Source organism: Ostrea edulis, chromosome 10, assembly GCF_947568905.1.
Source record: "Ostrea edulis chromosome 10, xbOstEdul1.1, whole genome shotgun sequence".
NCBI lineage: Eukaryota > Metazoa > Mollusca > Bivalvia > Ostreida > Ostreidae > Ostrea > Ostrea edulis.
Genome location: NC_079173.1, coordinates 44,771,799 through 44,793,712, shown reverse-complemented (window position 1 = coordinate 44,793,712; position 21,914 = coordinate 44,771,799). Strand labels below are relative to the sequence as shown.

Sequence of the window (21,914 nt, the reverse complement as noted above, 5' to 3'; positions counted from 1 at the left end):
TTCTCAAGAGGTAATATTTACATTTGTATATTTATACAAGAGTTAAAAATGTTGCGTTTCAATACGCGTAAAAAGACACTAAAATTTGAAATTGATGTTTTGTTCATTTTCATATAAAAATTTTGATACAATTTCAAAGCCATATTTCACTTTAAGATTATGTGTAATCACTGAGAACAATTAATTCGTACATCTACACCAGAATACATCGCTGTCAAAATGATTTAGGGTCAGATTTTCCCCTGGCGTCCTCGTCATCAGATTTTCCCCTGGCGTCCTCGTCATCAGATTTTCCCCTGGTGTCCTTGTCATCAGAGTCAGATTTTCTGCTAGCGTCCTTGTCATTAGCGTCAGATTTTCCCCTGGCGTCCTTGTCATTAGCGTCAGATTTTCTGCTAGCATCCTTATCTTCAGTGTCAAATTTTCCCCATGCGTCCTCGTCATCAGAGTCAGATTTTCCCCATGCGTCCTCGTCATCAGAGTCAGATTTTCCCCTGGCGTCCTTGTCATCAGGGTCAGATTTCCCCCTGGAGTCCTCGTCATCAGAGACAGATTTTCCCCTGGCATCCTTGTCATCAGGGTCAGATTTCCCCATGGCGTCCTCGTCATCAGAGTCAGATTTTCCCCTGGCGTCCTTGTCATCAGGGTCAGATTTCCCCCTGGAGTCCTCGTCATCAGAGAAAGATTTTCCCCTGGCATCCTTGTCATCAGGGTCAGATTTCCCCATGGCGTCCTCGTCATCAGAGTCAGATTTTCCCCTGGCGTCCTTGTCATCAGTGTCAGATTTTTCTCTGGTGTCGTATTCCTCACTGTCTGGATAGTCTAAGGGTATAAAAAACACAGAAGGTAATTCATTACATATCCTACATCAAAAGCCAACTCAGTCATCCAAGTATCAATACTACAAACGAAAACTGATCACTAGCAATCTTATTGAATTTTCTCTATAATGGAGGCAGAGGTTAAGCATATAATCCTGTAGAATTGGGCCTAGCCTACCACGGGCAACATCAATTCTATATTGATTAATGTAATTAACGATTGATCACTTATTTAAATTCAATCATATAATCACATTCATCACACATTACATGACACGACAGGATTCAAGGCTATAAGCCTATAGGTCACATTGCTCACTTGATCAGACAGTAGCTTTTTCTTTTTGATTTATAACAAAAAATCATTACTGTGCATCAATTCATACTGGTCATGTAGGAGTTTAATTCAATTCACATCCACACTACTGTAGTATAATAATTGTATAGTGAGAAGATTTATTTTGTAGCACATGACATATTCTCCTGGGGCCAGTGTACCCACTTATTGCATTAGAAATACACAGTGTTTACATACATATCACTAGCTGTACATGAATCTTAACAATGTATTCTAGTTGACCTTTGCCCTTTGCAATCAAAATTTCTTAGTGACAACAATTGGGATGACAATGTATCTAACTGGAAAATTCAGAAATCATCATTGTTGAACCAATGGCATTATATTAAACAAAACGTCAAAAATGTTGATTGCATGCGTAATTAGTTATATATATCAAGTTTTACCTTCATATTCACAAAATACACCAAAACCAACAACACCCAACATCCAAAGTGTTGGATCGAATAGTAGGTCAAATGAATAAGGATATAAAATGCACAAAAATGACCAACAGCACGAACAACAGTGAATTGTCAAATTCTTGGATAGACCTCTCCCTTTCTCAGGACGATAGAATTTCTTCATAAAAATGGGTTAAAGACTCAATTGGCCGGGTTGCAATATTTAGAGTAAATAATTTGGGTAGGGATTTATTTGGTGGTAGTTATCTGGAGGACTGTTATGATTTGTTATGGCCTTAGTGTTGAAGGAGGCAGAATTGTAAAGTAAATTATCAAAACGAGTTTTGACGAGTGGAAAAAATGTTAGTTCCGTATCGGTAATGTGAGCGGATACAATTGTTTTCGGATACAGGAACGGATTTTTGTCTTGTAAAAATGCCGATATATATAAACAAGAGGCCCTGGGGCCTTATAGGTCACCTGAGTATCATGTAACAACCTTCCAATGTTTGAATTAGGTTTGTGTTTAAATATAAGAATTTTACTTTTGGATGGAAGAAACATTGAATAGCTATGTGGTCAGCCCCGCCTTTGCACCAGAACCCCTCACCCAGGGGCCATAAATTTCAGTTTTGAAAGAAGCATCCTTGATCATCATTATCATACTATTAGTTTGTCTACTTAATACCCAGCAGCAGAGGAGAAGATTTTCAAAGAAATAAAATGCATTTTCACTATATGATCAATAGGGCCCATCCCTAATACCAGAACCCCTGACCAAGGGGCCATGAATTTCACAATTTTGAAAGAGGCATCCTTGCTCATCATAACAATGCTATTGGTTTGTCTACTTAATACCCAAGGACAGAGAAGAAGATTTTCAAAGAAATAATGCATTTTCACTATATGACTTATAGAGCCCCACCCTAGCACCAGAACCCCTGATCCAGGGGCCATGAATTTCAAAAATTTTTAACAAGAGCTACTGTGAGCAATGCTCACTAAGAATACCCCCCACTTACCCCAATCTCCCAAAGGGTGTTGGTAATAGGTATAAACTACCTTTTTTCTGAGTGTTGCTACTTCGATGTCCAGTGCACATGACTTTTGACCTTTTGACCCCAAAATCAATAGGGAACATCTTCATCCCATGGGTAGTCCATATGTATGATATGGTGACTGTAGGTGGAAAGGATAACGCTTTAGAGCCCGGAAACCATATTGCTACTTCAATGTCCAGTGCGCGTGACCTTTGAACATTTGACCCCAAAATCGATGGGGAACATCTTCATCCCATGGGTAGTCCATATATATGATATGGTGACGGTAGGTGGAAAGGATAATGCTTTAGAGCCCGGAAACCATTGCGTCTACAGACGGACGGACGGACAACCCGATTCCAGTATACCCCCCCCCCACAACTTGTTGCGGGGGGTATAAAGAGGCATCCTTGCTCATCATTACCATTCTATTAGTTTGTCTACTTAATACCCAGAGACAGAGAAGAAGATTTTCAAAGAATTTCTACATTTTCACTATATGACCAATAGAGCCCCACCCTAACACAAGAACCCCTGCCCCAGGGGCCATGAATTTCACAATTTTGGTAGAGGGCTCAACGCTCATTATAATTATGCCCACAGTTTGGCTTCTTGATGTCCAGGAGTAAAGAAGATTTTTTAAAATTACACTCATTTTGATGGTTTTTGCCCCACCCCTCAGGCCCCAGGGGGGCAGGGACCACGAATTTCACAATTTATGTTCCCCTCCACCCACAGATGCTATATGCCAAAATTGGTTCAGGGGTTTCAGAGAAGAAGCTGAAAATGTTCAAATGTTAACGCACGACGACGGACAAAAACAGATAGCAATAGGTCACCTGAATGAATTCAGGTGACCTAAAAAAACACATCACATATTGCCGCAGGGCTTTTATTGATTAATAAAAAAAAACACGATACAGTGCTCCAAGTCGCATCTGCTATCAGGTCGCACTATGGCGACCTAAAAATATTTCTGGTCGCCATTTTCAAATTTCTAGTCGCCATGTTCAAAATTTCTACTCGCCATAGTAAAAGCTTTTGTAAATATAAGACTTACAAGGTTTTTTTAAAAATATGAATATCTTGCAAGTAAAAAATCAACACCATGTATACATTTTGTTTCTTTATATTTTGAAACTGAATAGAAATGTACTGTGAAAAATGCTGGATGCTAACAAGTCAAGAATTTACTCTGGCAAAAGTTGTATTGCATTGGGCCATCCTGTATATTTTACAGTACGCTTCTGGAGAAGAAACCCAGCATTCTACACAAGGATTTGCTTTAAAGTTATCAATAAGTGGGCCTTCACTGCTTATCATGCTATGCGAATAAGATTAAGAGCTCCTAGTTTTGTTGGATCTTTTGCTGAACAATTAGTACCAGCATCAATAAGAACACTACATCCCGAGTTTGATTGTCTTTGAAAATTAACAGCAACAGTTGCCCCGCTCGATTTACTGCTAATAATGCAGTCACGGACAACATGTCTCTTACTGTTACCGTGAATAGTCACATTTCCACGTTTGAAAGATGTACACTTGGTCGTGGCGAAATAGGACAATGGATGTCTAGAAATTGTGGACGTTGCAGGCTTACTGGCCTCACAAATCCTGCAAAACATTTTGCCATCACGAAAATTTCCTCCGCCATTTCAGGACTGGGGTTCTTCCTTTACTTCTGCATTTCTCTTTAGACATTGCTACGCCATCTTTTGATGCAGAACTTTCCCCGTGTGATTTTTGAATTTATTTGTTACATGTACAAGGCTGAGGCTTCTGTTTTTTACTATTGATAAATCCAAAGTGCTCTAAACCTCGTTTTCCCGCCATCTTGATTGTTTTGACCGAGACTAAAAATATTTATTCAGACTTCCGATCACGATTCTAAAATTTTACTGGTTGCCCAAATTTTCTTCACTCGCGAAAATGCGACTTAATCATAATCTCTAGTCGCAAAATTGATTTTCTGGTCGCAAATGCGACCGTTTTACTCACAACTTGGAGCACTGACTGATATATGTAATATTATGTAATAATAACTAAAATGAACAATAACTTCAGGTGCTTGAATTGTATATGATTATATGATAAAGAAACAGAATTTCTTTATTAATATTGCAAATTTACAACTCATGCCCAGAAAATTTGACATTCATATATAATTGAATTTTTCCTCAGAGGTAGTGCAACTAAATTTAACCACAAAAGATAATCTCACTTAACTTTTTCAAATTGAACTCTATTTTTAGTAACAACTTTTTGCTGTAGCGCCCATATTCGACAAAGATCAGACTTCAAAAAACTTCTTTGGAACATTGCTTCCCGATTTCACAACAATCCGAAAATCTAAATGACTTTAACTAAAGAACATTGTCTACAGTTGACATCAGCCTCCAAACCTAAAAAAAACCTGCTAACAAAAGTCAGATTTTGATCTGGTGAAGAACAAGAAGCCCATGGGTAACATGGCTTACCGGACTCACATTGACTCATATTTTAAGATTTTTTCCTATATATTTGCATGTAAAACTTTGATGCCTATTGTGTAGGGCTGTCATAGATCCAAAAAATTTGAGGTCGGGTCGGTTCTAAATTTTAAAATTCAGATTCGGATATATCAGTTTTGGTTTACATAACTTGTTTTAACACAATAATTACTCGGGGACGTGGACTGAGGTTTAGACTCGACAACCATGGTACTCGACACAGTATTGTCACTTCTCGTTTCCATTCCATGTTTTCAATATTTTGTCATTGACGATGTCGAACCTGTGGCGTATTTTCAATGCGTTTGACATATCTTACATACTGTCATTGTTTATAGTTCTGTCCAAAATGCCATCATCTGACCATTGGTCAAAATATAGCCACCTTTAGGATTTTGACGACATTTCGTTTCAACGGATTTCTAATATTGATTCTATTTTAAAAAGCAAACCCGAACCGAAATACAAAAAAAAAAAAATGGAACCGAACCCAACCCAAACAACACAACCCGCATGGTTTTTGGTTAATTTGGGTACCCGTTGCAGCCCTACTATTGTGGCCCCAACCTACTCCCACGGCCATGATTTTTTTTCCAAAATTGAATCTGGACTATGTCAGGAAGCTTTCATGTGAATGTAAACTTTTCTGGCCCAGTGATTTTTCAGAAGAAGATTTTTAATGATTTTCTGTGTGTGTGTGTGTGTGTGAATTAACTTTGATCCCCTAATGTCACCACAGTTTACCCTCGGGGCCATAATTTCAACAAATTTCAATCTGTACTATGTTACCAAATAGGTAGCATTCATGTAAATTTCCACTCTCTTGGTCTAGTAGTTTTTGAGAAGATTTTTAAACATTTTTACTATTTATTTCTATGTAAAACTTTGACCCCCTCCCCCCTTGTGGCCCAATCCTGCCCCGGGGACCATGCTTTTTACAAACTAGAATCTGCCCAAGGTCAGGAAGCTTTCATATAAATTTCTACTTTCCTGTCCCAGAAGTTTTTGAGAAGATTTTTAAATATTTTTCCAAAATATTTGCATGTAAAATTTTGATCCCATATTGTGGCCCAATCCAACCTCCCAGGGTCCATAATTTTAACAAACTTGAATCTGCACTATGCCAGGAAGCATTCCAGTAAATATCAGCTTTTCTGGCCCAGTGGTTCTTGAGAAGATTTTTAAATGGCCCCACCTTATTTCTGCATTTTTGTGATTATCTCCCCCTTTGAAAAGGACATGGCCCTTCATTAGAACAAACCTGAAAGCCCTTCACACAAGGATGCTTTTGGCCAAGTTTGCTTGAAATTGGCCCAGCGGCTCTGGAAAAAAAATCCAAAATGTATAAAGTTTAAACAGACGGACAGGCAGACAAACGACGGACAACAGGTGATCAGAAAAGTTCACGAGAGTTTTCAGCTAAGGTGAGTTAAAAACCTAACTGCAAACTTATTTCCTTCATTTCCACATGTTTGGATCCCATTTACCCAAGGCTGTTCTGTACTAAGTTTGATTGAAACCCAGTGGTTCTGGAGACGAGGTTGAAAATGTGTAAAGTTTAGAGACGGACTGATATATGACAGAGAACGGGTGATCAGAAAACCTCACTTAAGTTCATGTGAACTAACAAGAGGCCCACAGGTCTTAACAGTCACCTAAATATTAAAACCCAAACGCAACCAATACATGCGCGGTTTGGCACACACCTTTGTATACCCCCAGATAAGTATGGGGAGCAAACTATAAGAAGTTTGAAAGAAGCCATTTGATATCCAATCCATATAATTTCGTTGCTTATCATTCCTTAGCTGCTGTTAGAACAAGAAAGATGTCAGGTGAGACTTTAACTTTCATTATAAATACTATGATGTTGTTTTAAAAAGTAATGTGTGTGATATATAAAGCAGAATAATAAATCATACAATGGGCCGGCATGTCTCAGTTTAAAAAAAAAGGGCTGAAACGTCTGGACCGAAGTGACGATATATAAAAACCAAAGAAATTGATCCATGAATGTTGTTATTTTTGACATTTGGGCCTAAATGTCACTGGGCCGAAGTGTCAATTTACTATAATGTGGAAACGCAATAAGGGTGATGTTGGCAAAATGAACAAGATGTGTTTGTGAAACACAAATGCCCCCAATAATGGCCAATTCCGAAGATGGCCAAGGTCACAATAGCAAATATCTTGGTACCAGTAAAAAGATCTTGTCAAAAGAAATGCTCATGTACAATATGAAAGCTCTAATCTTTACCATTTAGAAGTTATGACCAATGTAAAAAAAATAATTAAAAAGTAGGTCAAATGCCAAGGTCAAAAGTTCAATACCAACGGAAAGGTCTTGTAACAAGGAATACTCATGTGAAATATAAAAGCACTATCTCTTATTGTTTAAAAGTTATTAGCAAGGTTAAAGTTTTCAAAAAGTAGGTCAAACTCCATTGTCAACATCACAGGGTCAAAAATGTTGGTACCCACGGAAAGGTCTTGTCACAAGGAATACTCATGTGAAATATTAAAGCTATATCTCGTATTGTTAAAAAGTTGTTAGCAAGGTTAAAGTTTTCAAAAAGTAGGTTAAACTCCAAGGTCAAGACCACGGGGTCAAAAATGTTGGTACCCACGGAAAGGTCTTGTCACAAGGAATACTCATGTGAAATATTAAAGCTCTATCTCTTATTGTTTAAAAGTTGTTAGCAAGGTTAAAGTTTTCAAAAAGTAGGTCAAACTCCAAGGTCAGGGGGTCAAAAATGTTGGTACCCACGGAAAGGTCTTGTCACAAGGAATACTCATGTGAAATATCAAAGCTTTATCTCTTATTGTTTAAAAGTTGTTAGCAAGGTTAAAGTTTTCAAAAAGTAGGTCAAACTCCAAGGTCAAGGGGTCAAAAATGTTGGTACCCACGGAAAGGTCTTGTCACAAGGAATACTCATGTGAAATATCAAAGCTCTATCACTTATTATTCAAAAGTTATTAGCAAGGTTAAAGTTTCAGGCAGAATGACAGAAAGGACAAAAACGATATCCCCCCCCACCCCCCGTGAAAAATAATCACTATATACTCCCAAAGGCTACATGAAATCTAGAAAAAAATTCCTACTCTGAATATCTAAGCAGCAAGCTAAATTTTAACATTCAGCAAAAGTATAAAACAAGATGTGTTCTTACAACTTCAATGCCCTCATCAGTGCATACACTGATGAAATGCTTCATATAATATAATAGGTGTATTAAGATTAAAACATTAAAATATAATTATGACTAATTTGGACCCATCCTAGAATAAAAACCCTGGGTTGTGAAATTTACCATTTTTTGTTCATCTTTTTTCTGCTATTCCTTGGTATGCAGATTTTATACAGTTTTATACAGTATCAGCAAACTTACATATATATATAAACACTATAATACTAAGATTAGACCCACCCTGGGGTCAAAATCCCTACCCTGGGGATCAAGAAATTGACAATTTTGGTAGATGCCTTCCTGCTTTACATCTTAGTGCATTTAGTTTTACTTAAACATGTGCCGTTCTAGAAAAAGATTTTGAAAATGGGTCAATTTTGGGTAGTTTTTGTCCTGCCCCCAAGGCCCCAGGAGTGCAGAAATCCTGAAATTTACAATTCATGTCTCCCTTTTTTCAAAGATGCTTCATACCAAATTTTGAGGGGAAAAAATTGGAATTATAGTTATCAAGAAGAAGTTAAAAATGTCTATTGTTCACACATTTAATACCTGACAATATTGGCCCCACCCTGATACTAAAACCCCCTACCCCTGGATCATCAAATTTACAATAGTAAAGGACTACTTGTTCTTTCTAGATATCCAATTAGTTTTAATTTAGTATCAATAGCACTAAAGAAGATGTTATTTAAGTGTTTTGCACATAAACTCTACATAGTAAGTTTGGCCCCATCCTGCAGTCAGAACCGCTGGCCTACCCTGGGAATCATGAAATTTACAACTTTGATTGAAGCCTTCCTGCTCTACATTTCCATGCATTTAGTTTTTTGTAAAGTTTTTGCCCTACCCAAAAACCCCAGGGATGCTGGAGTCCTAAGATTTACAACTTATGTCCCCCTTGTCCCAAAGCTGCTTCATACCAAATTTAAAAAAGAATTGGACTGGTAGTTATCAAGAAGTTAAAAATGTTCAATCGTTAACGAATGACGGACGACCCATGACGGCGGACGACAATCATATTTGCAAAAAGTCACCTGACTTAACTCAGATGACCTAATAAAGTGAGTCACTGCGTACACAAATTCTTTAATAATTTTTTGTTATATATATATTTTTTTATTTTAATTCAATTTTATATTTTTGTTTATAGCTATCAGATTTGAATATATAGGGATAGTTTGCCTCCTGTACCACAGTATATACCGACTCCAGAAAAATACTGGTACACCAGTATACCGATAATACTGTGCACCCGCTAAAAATTGTATTATTCAATGAATCATATAGTGAAAATTAGCACTGCTGCAGAAATAATTTTGAACCTTGGGTGTGTGTGTGTATATATATATATATATATATATATATACAAGGGGCAAAATCAAGAGATCAATAAGAAATCTTGTTTCAAGTACCATACTTGATTACACAATTTCTAATGCAAGTGGCACAAATCTTTGATAAATCTACATTTAAAGTCACATGAACACTTTCATTTTGAAATAACCAGTAGGAACACTCTAACATTAGTATTTGACAACAATCAGTGTTTTTGGAGGGGGGGGGGGGGGGGGGGCATTCATCAAAATCTGTGAATTTACTCATTAATCAGATCTGTAAGCTATAGAACCCCTAAAATCATGAGACCTATTCAACACAGAGACTGGGTGTAATGTACATGTTAAATGTCAAACAGTACACAATGTAGATTTTGTCCACACCTGCTGCAGAAATTAACGCCATTCCACGGAAATACACAACATTTTACAGAAATACACAACATTTTATAGAAATACACATTTTACAGAAATATACAACATGTCACAAGCCAGAGCTGTGTTGATGTCACTGATATTTACATTCTTGGCAGCTGTGAAAAATAATGATTTTTATCATTCTTAAATTCATAAAATTAGCTGAAGAAAACAAAGAATTCTAAACAATGATCCTGGAATTTTTCTGGGAGCATGATTAAAAGTAACTCTGATTGTAACCCACACTGTAAATAAAGCTAAACACTAAATTTAATTATAACCCACCCTCTAATTAAAACTAAGCACAACCTACAATTATAACACATTGTAATTAAAACTGAACATTAATTACCACTATTTATATCCTGCACTGTAATTAAAACTAATCACTACTTCTAATTATAACCCACACTGTAATTAACACTATACACTACCTCTAATTATAGCCCACACTGTAATTAAAACTAAACACTACTTCTAATTATAACACATTAATGAAAATTAAACATTACCTCTAATTACAGCACACATTGTAATTAACACTAAACATTACCTCTAATTATAACACAATCTGTAATTAAAACTAAACACTACCTCTATAAATTTATAACCCACACTGTAATTAATATTAATCACTATGTCTAATTACAGCTCACACTGTAATTAAAACTAAACACTATCTCTAATTATAACACAAACTGTAATTAAAACTAAACACTACCTCTAATTATAACCCACATAGTAATTAAAACTAAACACTACCTCTAATTATAACCCACACTGTAATTAAAACTAAACACTACCACCAATTATAACCCACATAGTAATTAAAACTAAACACTACCTCTAATTATAACCCACACTGTAATTAAAACAAAACACTATACTTCTATTTATAACCCACACCGTAATTACAAAACTAAACACTACCTCTAATTATAACCCACACTGTAATTAAAACTAAACACTACCTCTAATTATAACCCACACTGTAATTAAAACTAAACACTACCACCAATTATAATCCACACTGTAATTAAAACTAAACACTACCCCTAATTATGACCTAGACTGTAATTCAAACTAAACACTACCTCTAATTATAACCCACACTGTAATTAACACTAAACACTACCTCTAATTATAACCCACACTGTAATTATAAAACTAAACACTATCTCTAATTATAACCCACACTGTAATTAAAACTAAACAATGCATCTAATCATATCCCACACTGTAATTAACATGTGTTTTTATATTGACTGATATAGTAAAATAAACTACAGTACTACTAGTACTTACCAGTCAGAGAGTACCTCCTCTGTAGATATCTATATACAGACACTGTGTTGGTGTCGTCTGATCCGACCCAGAGAAGGTGAGTTTTATCATCATAGTTCAGGCTGCATGGTCTGTTTATCCCGTGTTGTGTCAGTAACAGAGACAGGAAGTGACCGTCCTTGTCAATCATCTGTACTGTGTGGGTGTTATAATCACACACCAGGATGTGTGACAGCGCGTCTGTACAGATTCCACATGGTGCTAGTGATGATCCTGATGGAGGTCCTGTGTAGGAGAATCGATGTCTGCCCCCGCGCTCTGTCACCACTACAGCACCACGGTTAGAATTAATGTAGTCAGACACAATGATATCACCGTTATTGTTCTCTGTGATATAGAGAGGACGACTATACAGAGTGTGACCTGTGTTGTCGTGTTCTATGGTCAGGATGTGTTGACCACTACTGTTGTACCGGGTTACCTTGGCTGTCTTTGTATCAGTGTTAGACATCCCCACCATCAGATCTCCAGTGGACGGGGAGCAGTACACACACCGTGGTCTCCATGGTGATGTACTCTGTATCAGTCTGGTGAGTGTTTTATTGTCTGTAGACAGTTTGTTGATGTTATCATCACTGTCTATATAAATCAGTTCACCAGAACTGTTCACTGTGTGTCCTCTATACCATGCTATATCTGTCACACGGTGTATAGTGTCTCCTGTTGTGTCTGTCAAGATGAGATTGTGTTTATCAGAGACCCAGACCCGGTCTGACATCACACGAGATATGTGAAACACACGACTAACACCTGTCACACAGACAGACGTGTGTAATACAGGTGTGGACATCAGTTTCACACACTCGTCTATTCCTACTTGTCGTTTTCCTGTTGTCATTTGGATTTCTGTGATGACACTCAATAACTGACTAGGACTGTTCTTTATCTGGGGGACACGACTGGTCTTTATAAACAAGAGGAATTGTACCGCTCTGTTTGCTGATTGTTCATATCTGTCTTCATAGTTCTGTAGGTGAACAAGTTGTCTGTTCATTTTTCTCTTCTGTTGTTGTATTCTATCAATCAATAATTTAACATCACATACCACAGTGTCAATCCGATCCTTCAGTCTCTGGGCTTTTGTTGACATCTGCTGTGATTGACGGTGACAGATTTGTGGGGGACAACTTTGGATATCAGTTTGGATTCCTGCCAGGAGAACACGACAGTTATAGAGAGTCTCACTTCTGATGTTGTCAATGATTTCTCTGTGTTGTTGTCGCTTTGTTTGATAGGCTGTTCTAAGATCCACCAGCGCGTGTGTTCTGTGGTCTGTACAGCACTTACACACGGAATAGTTACACTGATCACAGAACATTCTGTATTTTCTCTTTGGATGTCTGACACAGGTCTCTCGTAAAGGGAAACAATTAAACTTCTCACGGTAAATCACAACATCATGGTATATGGTATCTAGATCATTGACATGTTTCTCTTTACACTGTAAACACAGATCACGTTTACATGTGTTACAGTAGAACTCAGTGTCCCCCTGACATTGAGAACACTGTCGTAGTTTACACTGTGTGGTAAAACTCCTCTCGGTATGACGAGTTATATAGAACACTACATTGTGATATTTGGTGTTATTTTCTGTAACATGTTTCTTTTTACACTGTAAACACAGATCACGTTTACATGTGTTACAGTAAAATTCAGTGTCCCTCTGACATTGAGAACACTGTCGTAGTTTACACTGTGTACTGAGTCCTAGTGTGTCCATGATGTGGAGGGTCGGGGTCTTTAGGAATACAATCTGAAATTAAACACACAGTATAAAGCTAGAGAAACTGGAAAGTAGCAATCATTGAATTTACATTTATTTTTACATAATACATATTCCAAGAGTTACATCATTTTGGATATAAACATTCCCATCATGTAATTAATACATTTAAATAGATCTACATAATTTACTGAATAATTTTAATTGACCCCTTTTCTGCATAAACAAGAATCACAATGAGACACATCGCTCACCTGAGTCACCCTGGCCCTGCTGTTGTTAAGCGGTTATGATTTTTTTTCTAAGCTTTTTTTATCATATAGTCGACCCAAACTTAGCCAAAAGGTTCAAGACAAAACCAACTTGAATTCACACAACATGGGGATGCCTCAATACCAATACAAAAATAATGTGATAATATGACCTTTTTATTGTGGAGAAAGTCAAGGTCACAAAGTCAGATATCATTCTTTGAAATGAAACGTCTTTCCATACGATATCTACAAGTATGTAGAAAATAAGAAAGCTCTATCTTAACTGATATTAGGAAATATTGAGTAGGTTAGGTTTTCTTAACAATACGTTTTTCTCTAAGGTCTTGCCAAAGGATATCTACATGTATATAGAAAACAAACACGATTTTTTTCTGAAAAACGGCAGGAAACATTGAGTTTTCTGAAAAGGAGACCAATCTCTAAGGTCAAAGTCACAAACAAACTCTGCCATAAAAAGGTCTTGTCACAAAGAATGTACATATGAAAAAAGAGGGTCTTATATCTCACTATTCAAAAGTTAAATTAGAATTATGCAGAGACCTATATCCAGGACAAAAACAATGCCCCCCCCCCCCCCCCACAGGGAAATGGGAACATTGAATCAACACAACTTGGGAGCATTTGCATTTAGATGGATTTAATGTGGTCCTGCTCCTCTTGAAAAAATTCCTTTAAATTAAGTGTCTGCATATTCTCATATAAAACGTTTATCTCCTATCGTGGTCCCACCCTACCATTAGGGCCCCTGACTTGAACAAAATTGAATTTGAACTGCGTGTAAATAATTGCATATTAACATGACTAATCATTACCCTTCTGTTGGTGAGATGAATATTCTCAAAAATATTTCCCTATCAACACTTATGTCACACTTTGATCCCCTATTGTAGCCCCACAATACTTTGGGGTGGGGGAGCGGCTGGGACTGATTTGAACTAACCTGCATTTTCACTACGTTGGGATGTTTGAAAATCAATATGACTAATCATGGCGCTGTTTTTCTTGAGAATAACACTTTTATATATTCTCCCTTTATATCCACATGCATTACTTCAATCCTTAATTGTAGCCCCAAAATACCCCTTAAAACATGATTAATCCAGTGTAGCCTCACAATACCCCTTAAAACATGACTAATCAGTGTTGCCCCACAATACCCCTTAAAACATGACTAATCCAGTGTAGCCCCACAATACCCCTTAAAACATGACTAATCCAGTGTAGCCCCACAATACCCCTTAAAACATGACTAATCCGGTGTACCCTACAATACCCCTTAAAACATGGCTAACCCAGTGTATCCCCACAATATCCCTTAAAATATGACTAAGCCAGTGTAGCCTCACAATATCTCTTAAACATGACTAACCCAGTTACCCCCCACAATACCCCTTAAAACATGACTAATCCAGTCTAGGCCCACAATATCCCTTAAAACATTACTAATCTGGTGTAGCCTCACTATACCCTTTAAAACATGACTAACCCATTGTAGCCCTACAATACCCCTTAAAACATGACTAACCCAGTGTAGCTCCACAATACCCCAAAAACATGACTAACCCAGTGTACCCCCACAATACCCCTTAAAACATGACTAATCCAGTGTAGCACCACAATACCACTTAAAACATGACTTACCTGGTGAAGCCCAACAATACCCCTTAAAACATGACTAACCCAGTGTAGCCCCACAATATCCCTTAAAACATGGCTAACCCAGTGTATCCCCAAAATATCCCTTAAAACATGAGCAACCCAGTGTAGCCCCACAATACCCCTTAAACATGACTAACCAGTGTACTCCCACAATACCCCTTAAAACATGACTAATCCAGTGTAGCACTGCAATACCCCTTAAAACAGGACTAATTCAGAGTAGCCCCACAATACCCCTTAAAACATGGCTAACAAAGTGTAGCCCGATAATACTCCATAAAACATAACTTATCCAGTGTAGCCCTGCAATACCCTTTAAAAGATGACTAACCCAGTGTAGCCCCACATTACCCCTTAAAACAAAGGTAACCCAGTGTAGCCCCAGAATACCCCTTAAAACATGACTAACCCAGTGTAGCCCATCAATATCCCTTAAACATGACTAACCCAGTGCACCCCCACAATACCCCTTAAAACATGATTAATCCAATGTAGCCCCATAATACCCCTTAAAACATGACTAATTCAGTGTACTCCCACAATACCCCTTAAAACTTGACTAATCTAGTCTAGGCCCACAATATCCCTTAAAACATGACTAAACTGGTGTAGCCTCACTATACCCTTTAAAACATGACTAACCCAGTGTAGCCCTACAATACCCCTTAAAACATGACTAATTCAGAGTAGCCCCACATTACCCCTTAAAACAAAGGTAACCGAGTGTAGCCCCACAATACCCCTTAAAACATGACTAACCCAGTGTAGCTCAACAATATCCCTTAAAACATGAGTAACACAGTGTAGCCCACAATATCCCTTAAAACATGGCTAACTCAGTGTATCCCCACAATATCCATTAAAACGTGACTAACCCAGTGTACCCTCACAATAGCCCTTAAAACATGACTAATCCAGTGTAGCACCACAATACCCCTTAAAACATGACTAATTCAGTGTACCCCCACAATACCCTTAAAACATGACTAACCCAGTGTTGCTCCACAATACCCCTTAAAACATGGCTAACAAAGTGTAGCCCGATAATACTCCATAAAACATAACTTATCCAGTGTAGCCCTGCAATACCCTTTAAAAGATGACTAACCCAGTCTAGCCCCACATTACCCCTTAAAACAAAGGTAACCCAGTGTAGCCCCAGAATACCCCTTAAAACATGACTAACCCAGTGTAGCCCATCAATATCCCTTAAACATGACTAACCCAGTGCACCCCCACAATACCCCTTAAAACATGATTAATCCAATGTAGCCCCATAATACCCCTTAAAACATGACTAATTCAGTGTACTCCCACAATACCCCTTAAAACTTGACTAATCTAGTCTAGGCCCACAATATCCCTTAAAACATGACTAAACTGGTGTAGCCTCACTATACCCTTTAAAACATGACTAACCCAGTGTAGCCCTACAATACCCCTTAAAACATGACTAATTCAGAGTAGCCCCACATTACCCCTTAAAACAAAGGTAACCGAGTGTAGCCCCACAATACCCCTTAAAACATGACTAACCCAGTGTAGCTCAACAATATCCCTTAAAACATGAGTAACACAGTGTAGCCCACAATATCCCTTAAAACATGGCTAACTCAGTGTATCCCCACAATATCCATTAAAACGTGACTAACCCAGTGTACCCTCACAATAGCCCTTAAAACATGACTAATCCAGTGTAGCACCACAATACCCCTTAAAACATGACTAATTCAGTGTACCCCCACAATACCCTTAAAACATGACTAACCCAGTGTTGCTCCACAATACCCCCTAAAACATGACTAATTCAGTGTAGGCCTGCAAAACCCTTAAAACATGACTAATTCAGAGTAGCCCCACAATATCCCTTAAAACATGACTAACAAAGTGTAACCCGATAATACCCCATAAAACATGACTTATCCAGTGTAGCCCTGCAATACCCTTTAAAACATGACTAACCCAGTGTAGCCCCACATTACCCCTTAAAACAAAAGTAATCCAGTGTAGCCCCACAATACCCCTTAAAACATGACTAATCCAGTGTAGTCCCACAATACCCCTTAAAACATGACTAACCCAGTGAAGCCCCACAATACCCCTTAAAACATGACTAATCCAGTGTAGTCCCACAATACCCCTTAAAACATGGCTAACCCAGTGTATCCCCACAATACCCCTTAAAACATGACTAACCCAGTCTAGCCCCACAATACCCCTTAAAACATGACTAACCCAGTCTAGCCCCACAATACCCCTTAAAACATGACTAATCCAGTGTAGTCCCACAATACCCCTTAAAACATGACTAACCCAGTCTAGCCCCACAATACCCCTTAAAACATGACTAACCCAGTCTAGCCCCACAATACCCCTTAAAACATGACTAACCCAGTCTAGCCCCACAATATCCCTTAAAACGTGACTAACCCAGTCTAGCCCCACAATACCCCTTAAAACATGACTAACCCAGTCTAGCCCCACAATATCCCTTAAAACGTGACTAACCCAGTCTAGCCCCACAATACCCCTTAAAACAAGCCTAACCCAGTGGTTCTTGAGAATATTTCTGAAGATTTATCCTGTATATATCCGCATATAAAACTCTGATTCCCTGTTGTGACCCAAGTCTACCCTCAACAGCCTTGATTTGATCAAATTTTACTTCATGCAAGGAAGCCTTCTTGTGAATTTTAATTTTTTTTGGCCAAATGGTTCTTGAGAAGAAGACTTATAAAGATATTTCCCTTCCCTTCCTTTGATTTTTCGCTATAAATCCTGTTGTCAAACTTTGATCTCCTCACCTGGCCCCAACCTATCCTCAGGGGTCACAATTTGAACATATGTACTAAAATCTGCACTACCTAACATGCCTAAGGAGGCTTGCATATCAGTATGACTAATCATGACGCTGTTCTTTTTAAGGAGACTTATAAAAAGATGTCCCTGATATATACGCATGTAAAACTTTGATCACCTAGTGTGGCCACACCCTACCACCAGGAACCATGGTTTAAACAAAATAAAATCTGCTTTATTTCGTAAAGCCTTCATGTAAATTTCTACTTTTCTGGCCAAGTGGATCTTGAAAACAAGGTTATTAAAGATTGTTCCCTTCCTACCTATACATTCTTATGTAAAACTATGATCCCTATTGTGGCCCTATTCTTATCCCCTTTGATTTGAATAAACTTGAATCTACACTACGTTATGAAGATTTCATGCAAATTTAAACTCTTATGGCCCAGTGGTTCTAGAAGGGAATTTTTTTTAAATGACCCTAACCTATCTTTACCTTTTGTTAATTATCTCCCCTTTGAAATGGAGATGGTCCTCAATGTAAATTCCCTTCTTCCAAGGATGCTTTATGACAAGTTTAAATGAAATTGGCTTCGTGATTCCAAAGAAGTAAAAAATATTAAAATTTTAGGGCTGGATGGACAGGCAGCACGCAGATAGACAAATACCAGACAAAACGTGATCAGAAAAGATCAATGAGCAATCAGCTCAGATGAGCTAAAATAACTTTCACTTTTGAAAATACATGAGGGTATGAACTGCAACACTTCACGTCAGCATATACCATTCATAAAACACTGTATAATGCTTCATGAAGTATGCTGATGTGAAATATCGCAATTCATACCTTCGTGTAACTTCAAAAATGAAAATTATATCTTAAAGTGACTCGTCAGCTTAGAGCAATGGAACTGAGACAACAATGCACTAAGACTACCCTTGTACAACAACGTATGCTATTAGCAAATTTGACTCTGATTTTGAAAAATGGCCTTGAACTTAATCAGTTAAATCACATTGACTTTTTAGTTTTTCAAGTATAAAATCTATATCTTGTAAAATTCAGAGGATCAGATCAAATCAAAGTTGCAGACAGACAGACCAGAATCCGAGGATAAAACTCTATGTAGGTGTGATAGGAAGATTACCACTTTATGTGTGATAGGAACATTACCACTTTATGTGTGATAGGAACACTACCCCTTTATGTGTGATAGGAACATTACCCCTTTATGTGTGATAGGAACGTTACCACTTTATGTGTGATAGGAACATTACCCCTTTATGTGTGATAGGAACGTTACCACTTTATGTGTGATAGGAACATTACCACTTTATGTGTGATAGGAACGTTACCACTTTATGTGTGATAGGAACATTACCACTTTATGTGTGATAGGAACATTACCACTTTATGTGTGATAGGAACATTACCACTTTATGTGTGATAGGAACATTACCACTTTATGTGTGATAGGAACATTACCACTTTGACATCGACTTCCTTTTCTCAGTTCTGCAAGACCTCATGAAAGTCCAGTATGAACCTGTAAAAAATCAAGAAATCACAATATCAACGTGGCGATAAATTCTCATTAATCTTATTGAAACAGTTTCTTAGAATAGACTATAACTACTGATATATCAATCCATTAAAGTTCAACATTCAGGTTACTGACCGATGGACAGAAACGGTCACCTGAGTATCGCACACGAAATCTTTAAAGGTTTGTTGCAAGTATTGTATATTGCTGGTTCAATGATTGCAATTTTCAAATATGTTGACTGATCATTAAATGTTATTATTACAAGTTGTCTCCCTGATGCAGATTAATAGGGAAGCAGCGATTCCGAAGGTCCGTCAGACAATGGCAAATGTCCGGTAATTTTTGTTTTGGTCCGATCAATATCAGCTATTGGCCAGACCAAGTGTCCGATACTTTTTTCTCAATGAAATACATGATTAGATAAATTTTCAATTTTTAGCAGCATGTCCCAATATTTATCCTGTTCTTTAGTCATTGCAAAGAGATGTCAAACTTGCAATCATCTTCAATTCCCCCGAGTGGGTGATAATACGAGTGAGCAATATCCCGTGAAAATACAGATGTCTTTGAAGCGTTTGAATTAGTTAATAAATAACATGTACCTAAAGCGTTTAAACTGTACTCTGATTAAGAAGTACTTGAACGACACGGGCATGTTTGATTGAACAATTTGCATTTGAGTTACGCGGATTGCTCGAGTTTAAAAAAAAAACACACGTGTATTTCACAACACTTGTGTTGAACACAGGTTACATAAGTTTACTCCCCTGATGAATCTGAAGTGAAATGCTTGGGCTAATAAAGAACATCGCCGATGCCATTTTGGGCCAGAAATTTTAAATATACATAAAAGCTTTCTGACATTTTGTTAAAATCATGGCCCCCGGGGTAGGATAAGGCGATAATAGGCGATCAAAGGTTTACATGGGAATATATAGGGAACATATTAAAATCTTCTCAAGAACCACTGGGCCAAATTACATGAAATGTTAAGCTTCCTGATGATATAGTGTAAATTCAAGTTTGTCAAAATTATGGCTCCAAGGGTAAGATGGGGCCACAATAGGGAATTAATTTACATATAAAATTTTGGTCTGGTAAAATGTGATTTGGTCCAGTAATATCTCAAACATTACTGGACCAAATGTCCAGTAAGTACAAGAAGACCTTGGGAAGCACTGGGAAAGGACAGAAGATGGACATGTAGACAGACATGGCGATTGTTATCTAACTCTGTTTACAGGTGCTATACACTAACAATTTCAATATGTTTTCTATTTGCTCGGGTGTATAGGAGAATATTTCTAAGAATTCTGTAAGTAATGATGGCTATATGCTCTTTATAGGTAATCAAAGCTAGTTGCGCACTATTAGTAGTTATGGCTAGTTACTCGCTATAGGTAATGGTGGCTAGTTATTCGCTGTAGGTAACTATAATGGCTAGCTGCATGTTATATGTAATTATGGCTATTTGCTCGCTTTAGGTAATGATGTGTAATTGCTCGCTATATGTAATTATGGTTTATTGCTCACTACAGGTAATGGTGGATAGTTACTTGTTAGGGGTAATTATGGCTAATTGCTTGCTGTAAGTAATGATTGCAAATTGCTCGCTAAAGGTATTGATAGCTGATTGCTTACTATAGGTAAAGATGATAGTTGCTTGCTATAGGTAATTATGTCTTGATGCTCACTATAGGTAATTAACGGTTTATTGCTTGCTATAGGTAATGATTGCGAGTTGCTTGCTATATGTAATTGTGGCTTGTCGCTTGTTATAGGTAATTATAATGGCTAGTTGCTCATTATAGGTAATGATGGCTAGTTGTTCTCTATAGGTAATGATGGCTAGTTGCTCATTATAGGTAATGATGGCTAGTTGCTCGCTATAGGTAATGATGGCTAGTTGTTCGTTATAGGTAATTATAATGGCTAGTTGCTCGTTATAGGTAATTATAATGGCTAGTTGCTCGTTATAGGTCATGACGGCGAGTTGTTTGTTTTAGGTAATTACAATGGCTAGTTGTTTTCTTTAAATAATTATGACTAGTAGCTCGTTATGAGTAATTACATATGTATAGCTAATAGTTCGCTAACGGTGATTAGGGCTAGTTGCTTGCTATAGGTATAGATATATTGATATAACTATAGATTATTATGCAAGCAGTTTGCCCTATTGAAGTTCAGGAGTAAGGATCTTTTTTAAAAAATGCGTTTTCAACAAGTTTTATTTTTCAGTCAGTGTTATCGCATTAGGGCTGTTCAAGAAATTATCAAAGGGGGGGGGGGGGGTCGGGCGGCAATTGATATTATCTTTTTGTGTGGGTGGTCGTATTTGTTCATATTTTATTTGGTTCGTGGTTGGACTGTTAAAAAAATATTTATTATGGGTAGTGGGTAGTTTCTATTGTTTTATTTTGTGTCACGTGGGTGTTGAGTTTTCAGAATATTTTTATTGTCGCTCTTGTCGTGTTGGTTACAAAACGTCGGAGGGAAAATTGAAAACGTGCTTTCAAAATGCTGCTTTCGTAATC

At 37.5% G+C, this 21,914-nt stretch overlaps 2 protein-coding genes and 1 long non-coding RNA gene across 24 annotated transcripts in view; 1 reads left to right on the top strand and 2 right to left on the bottom strand.

Annotated features, from left to right (window-relative positions):
- LOC130050809 (uncharacterized) overlaps positions 1 to 21,914 on the top strand; it is a 355,157-nt gene that overhangs the window by 205,879 nt on the left and 127,364 nt on the right. The window lies entirely within an intron of this gene.
- LOC125672635 (uncharacterized) overlaps positions 1 to 21,914 on the bottom strand; it is a 47,811-nt gene that overhangs the window by 687 nt on the left and 25,210 nt on the right. For 20 of the 22 annotated variants that reach the window (XM_056151503.1, XM_056151509.1, XM_056151518.1 and 17 more), the window contains 3 exons: positions 19,320 to 19,380; positions 11,336 to 13,130; positions 192 to 822 (listed from right to left, as the gene is read on the bottom strand). In XM_056151503.1, the coding sequence (XP_056007478.1) occupies positions 215 to 822; positions 11,336 to 13,097 (2,370 nt within the window). In that variant the 5' untranslated portion in view covers positions 13,098 to 13,130; positions 19,320 to 19,380 and the 3' untranslated portion in view covers positions 192 to 214. Of the gene's footprint in view, positions 1 to 191; positions 823 to 11,335; positions 13,131 to 19,293; positions 19,381 to 21,914 lie in introns of all 22 variants that reach the window. The other 2 variants (XM_056151506.1, XM_056151500.1) reach the window with 1 other exon arrangement.
- Positions 3,257 to 6,343, bottom strand: LOC130050822 (uncharacterized). The gene is made up of 2 exons (XR_008799088.1): positions 3,478 to 6,343; positions 3,257 to 3,441 (listed from the first exon to the last, which is right to left on the bottom strand). It is a non-coding gene; the product is annotated as an uncharacterized LOC130050822 (long non-coding RNA).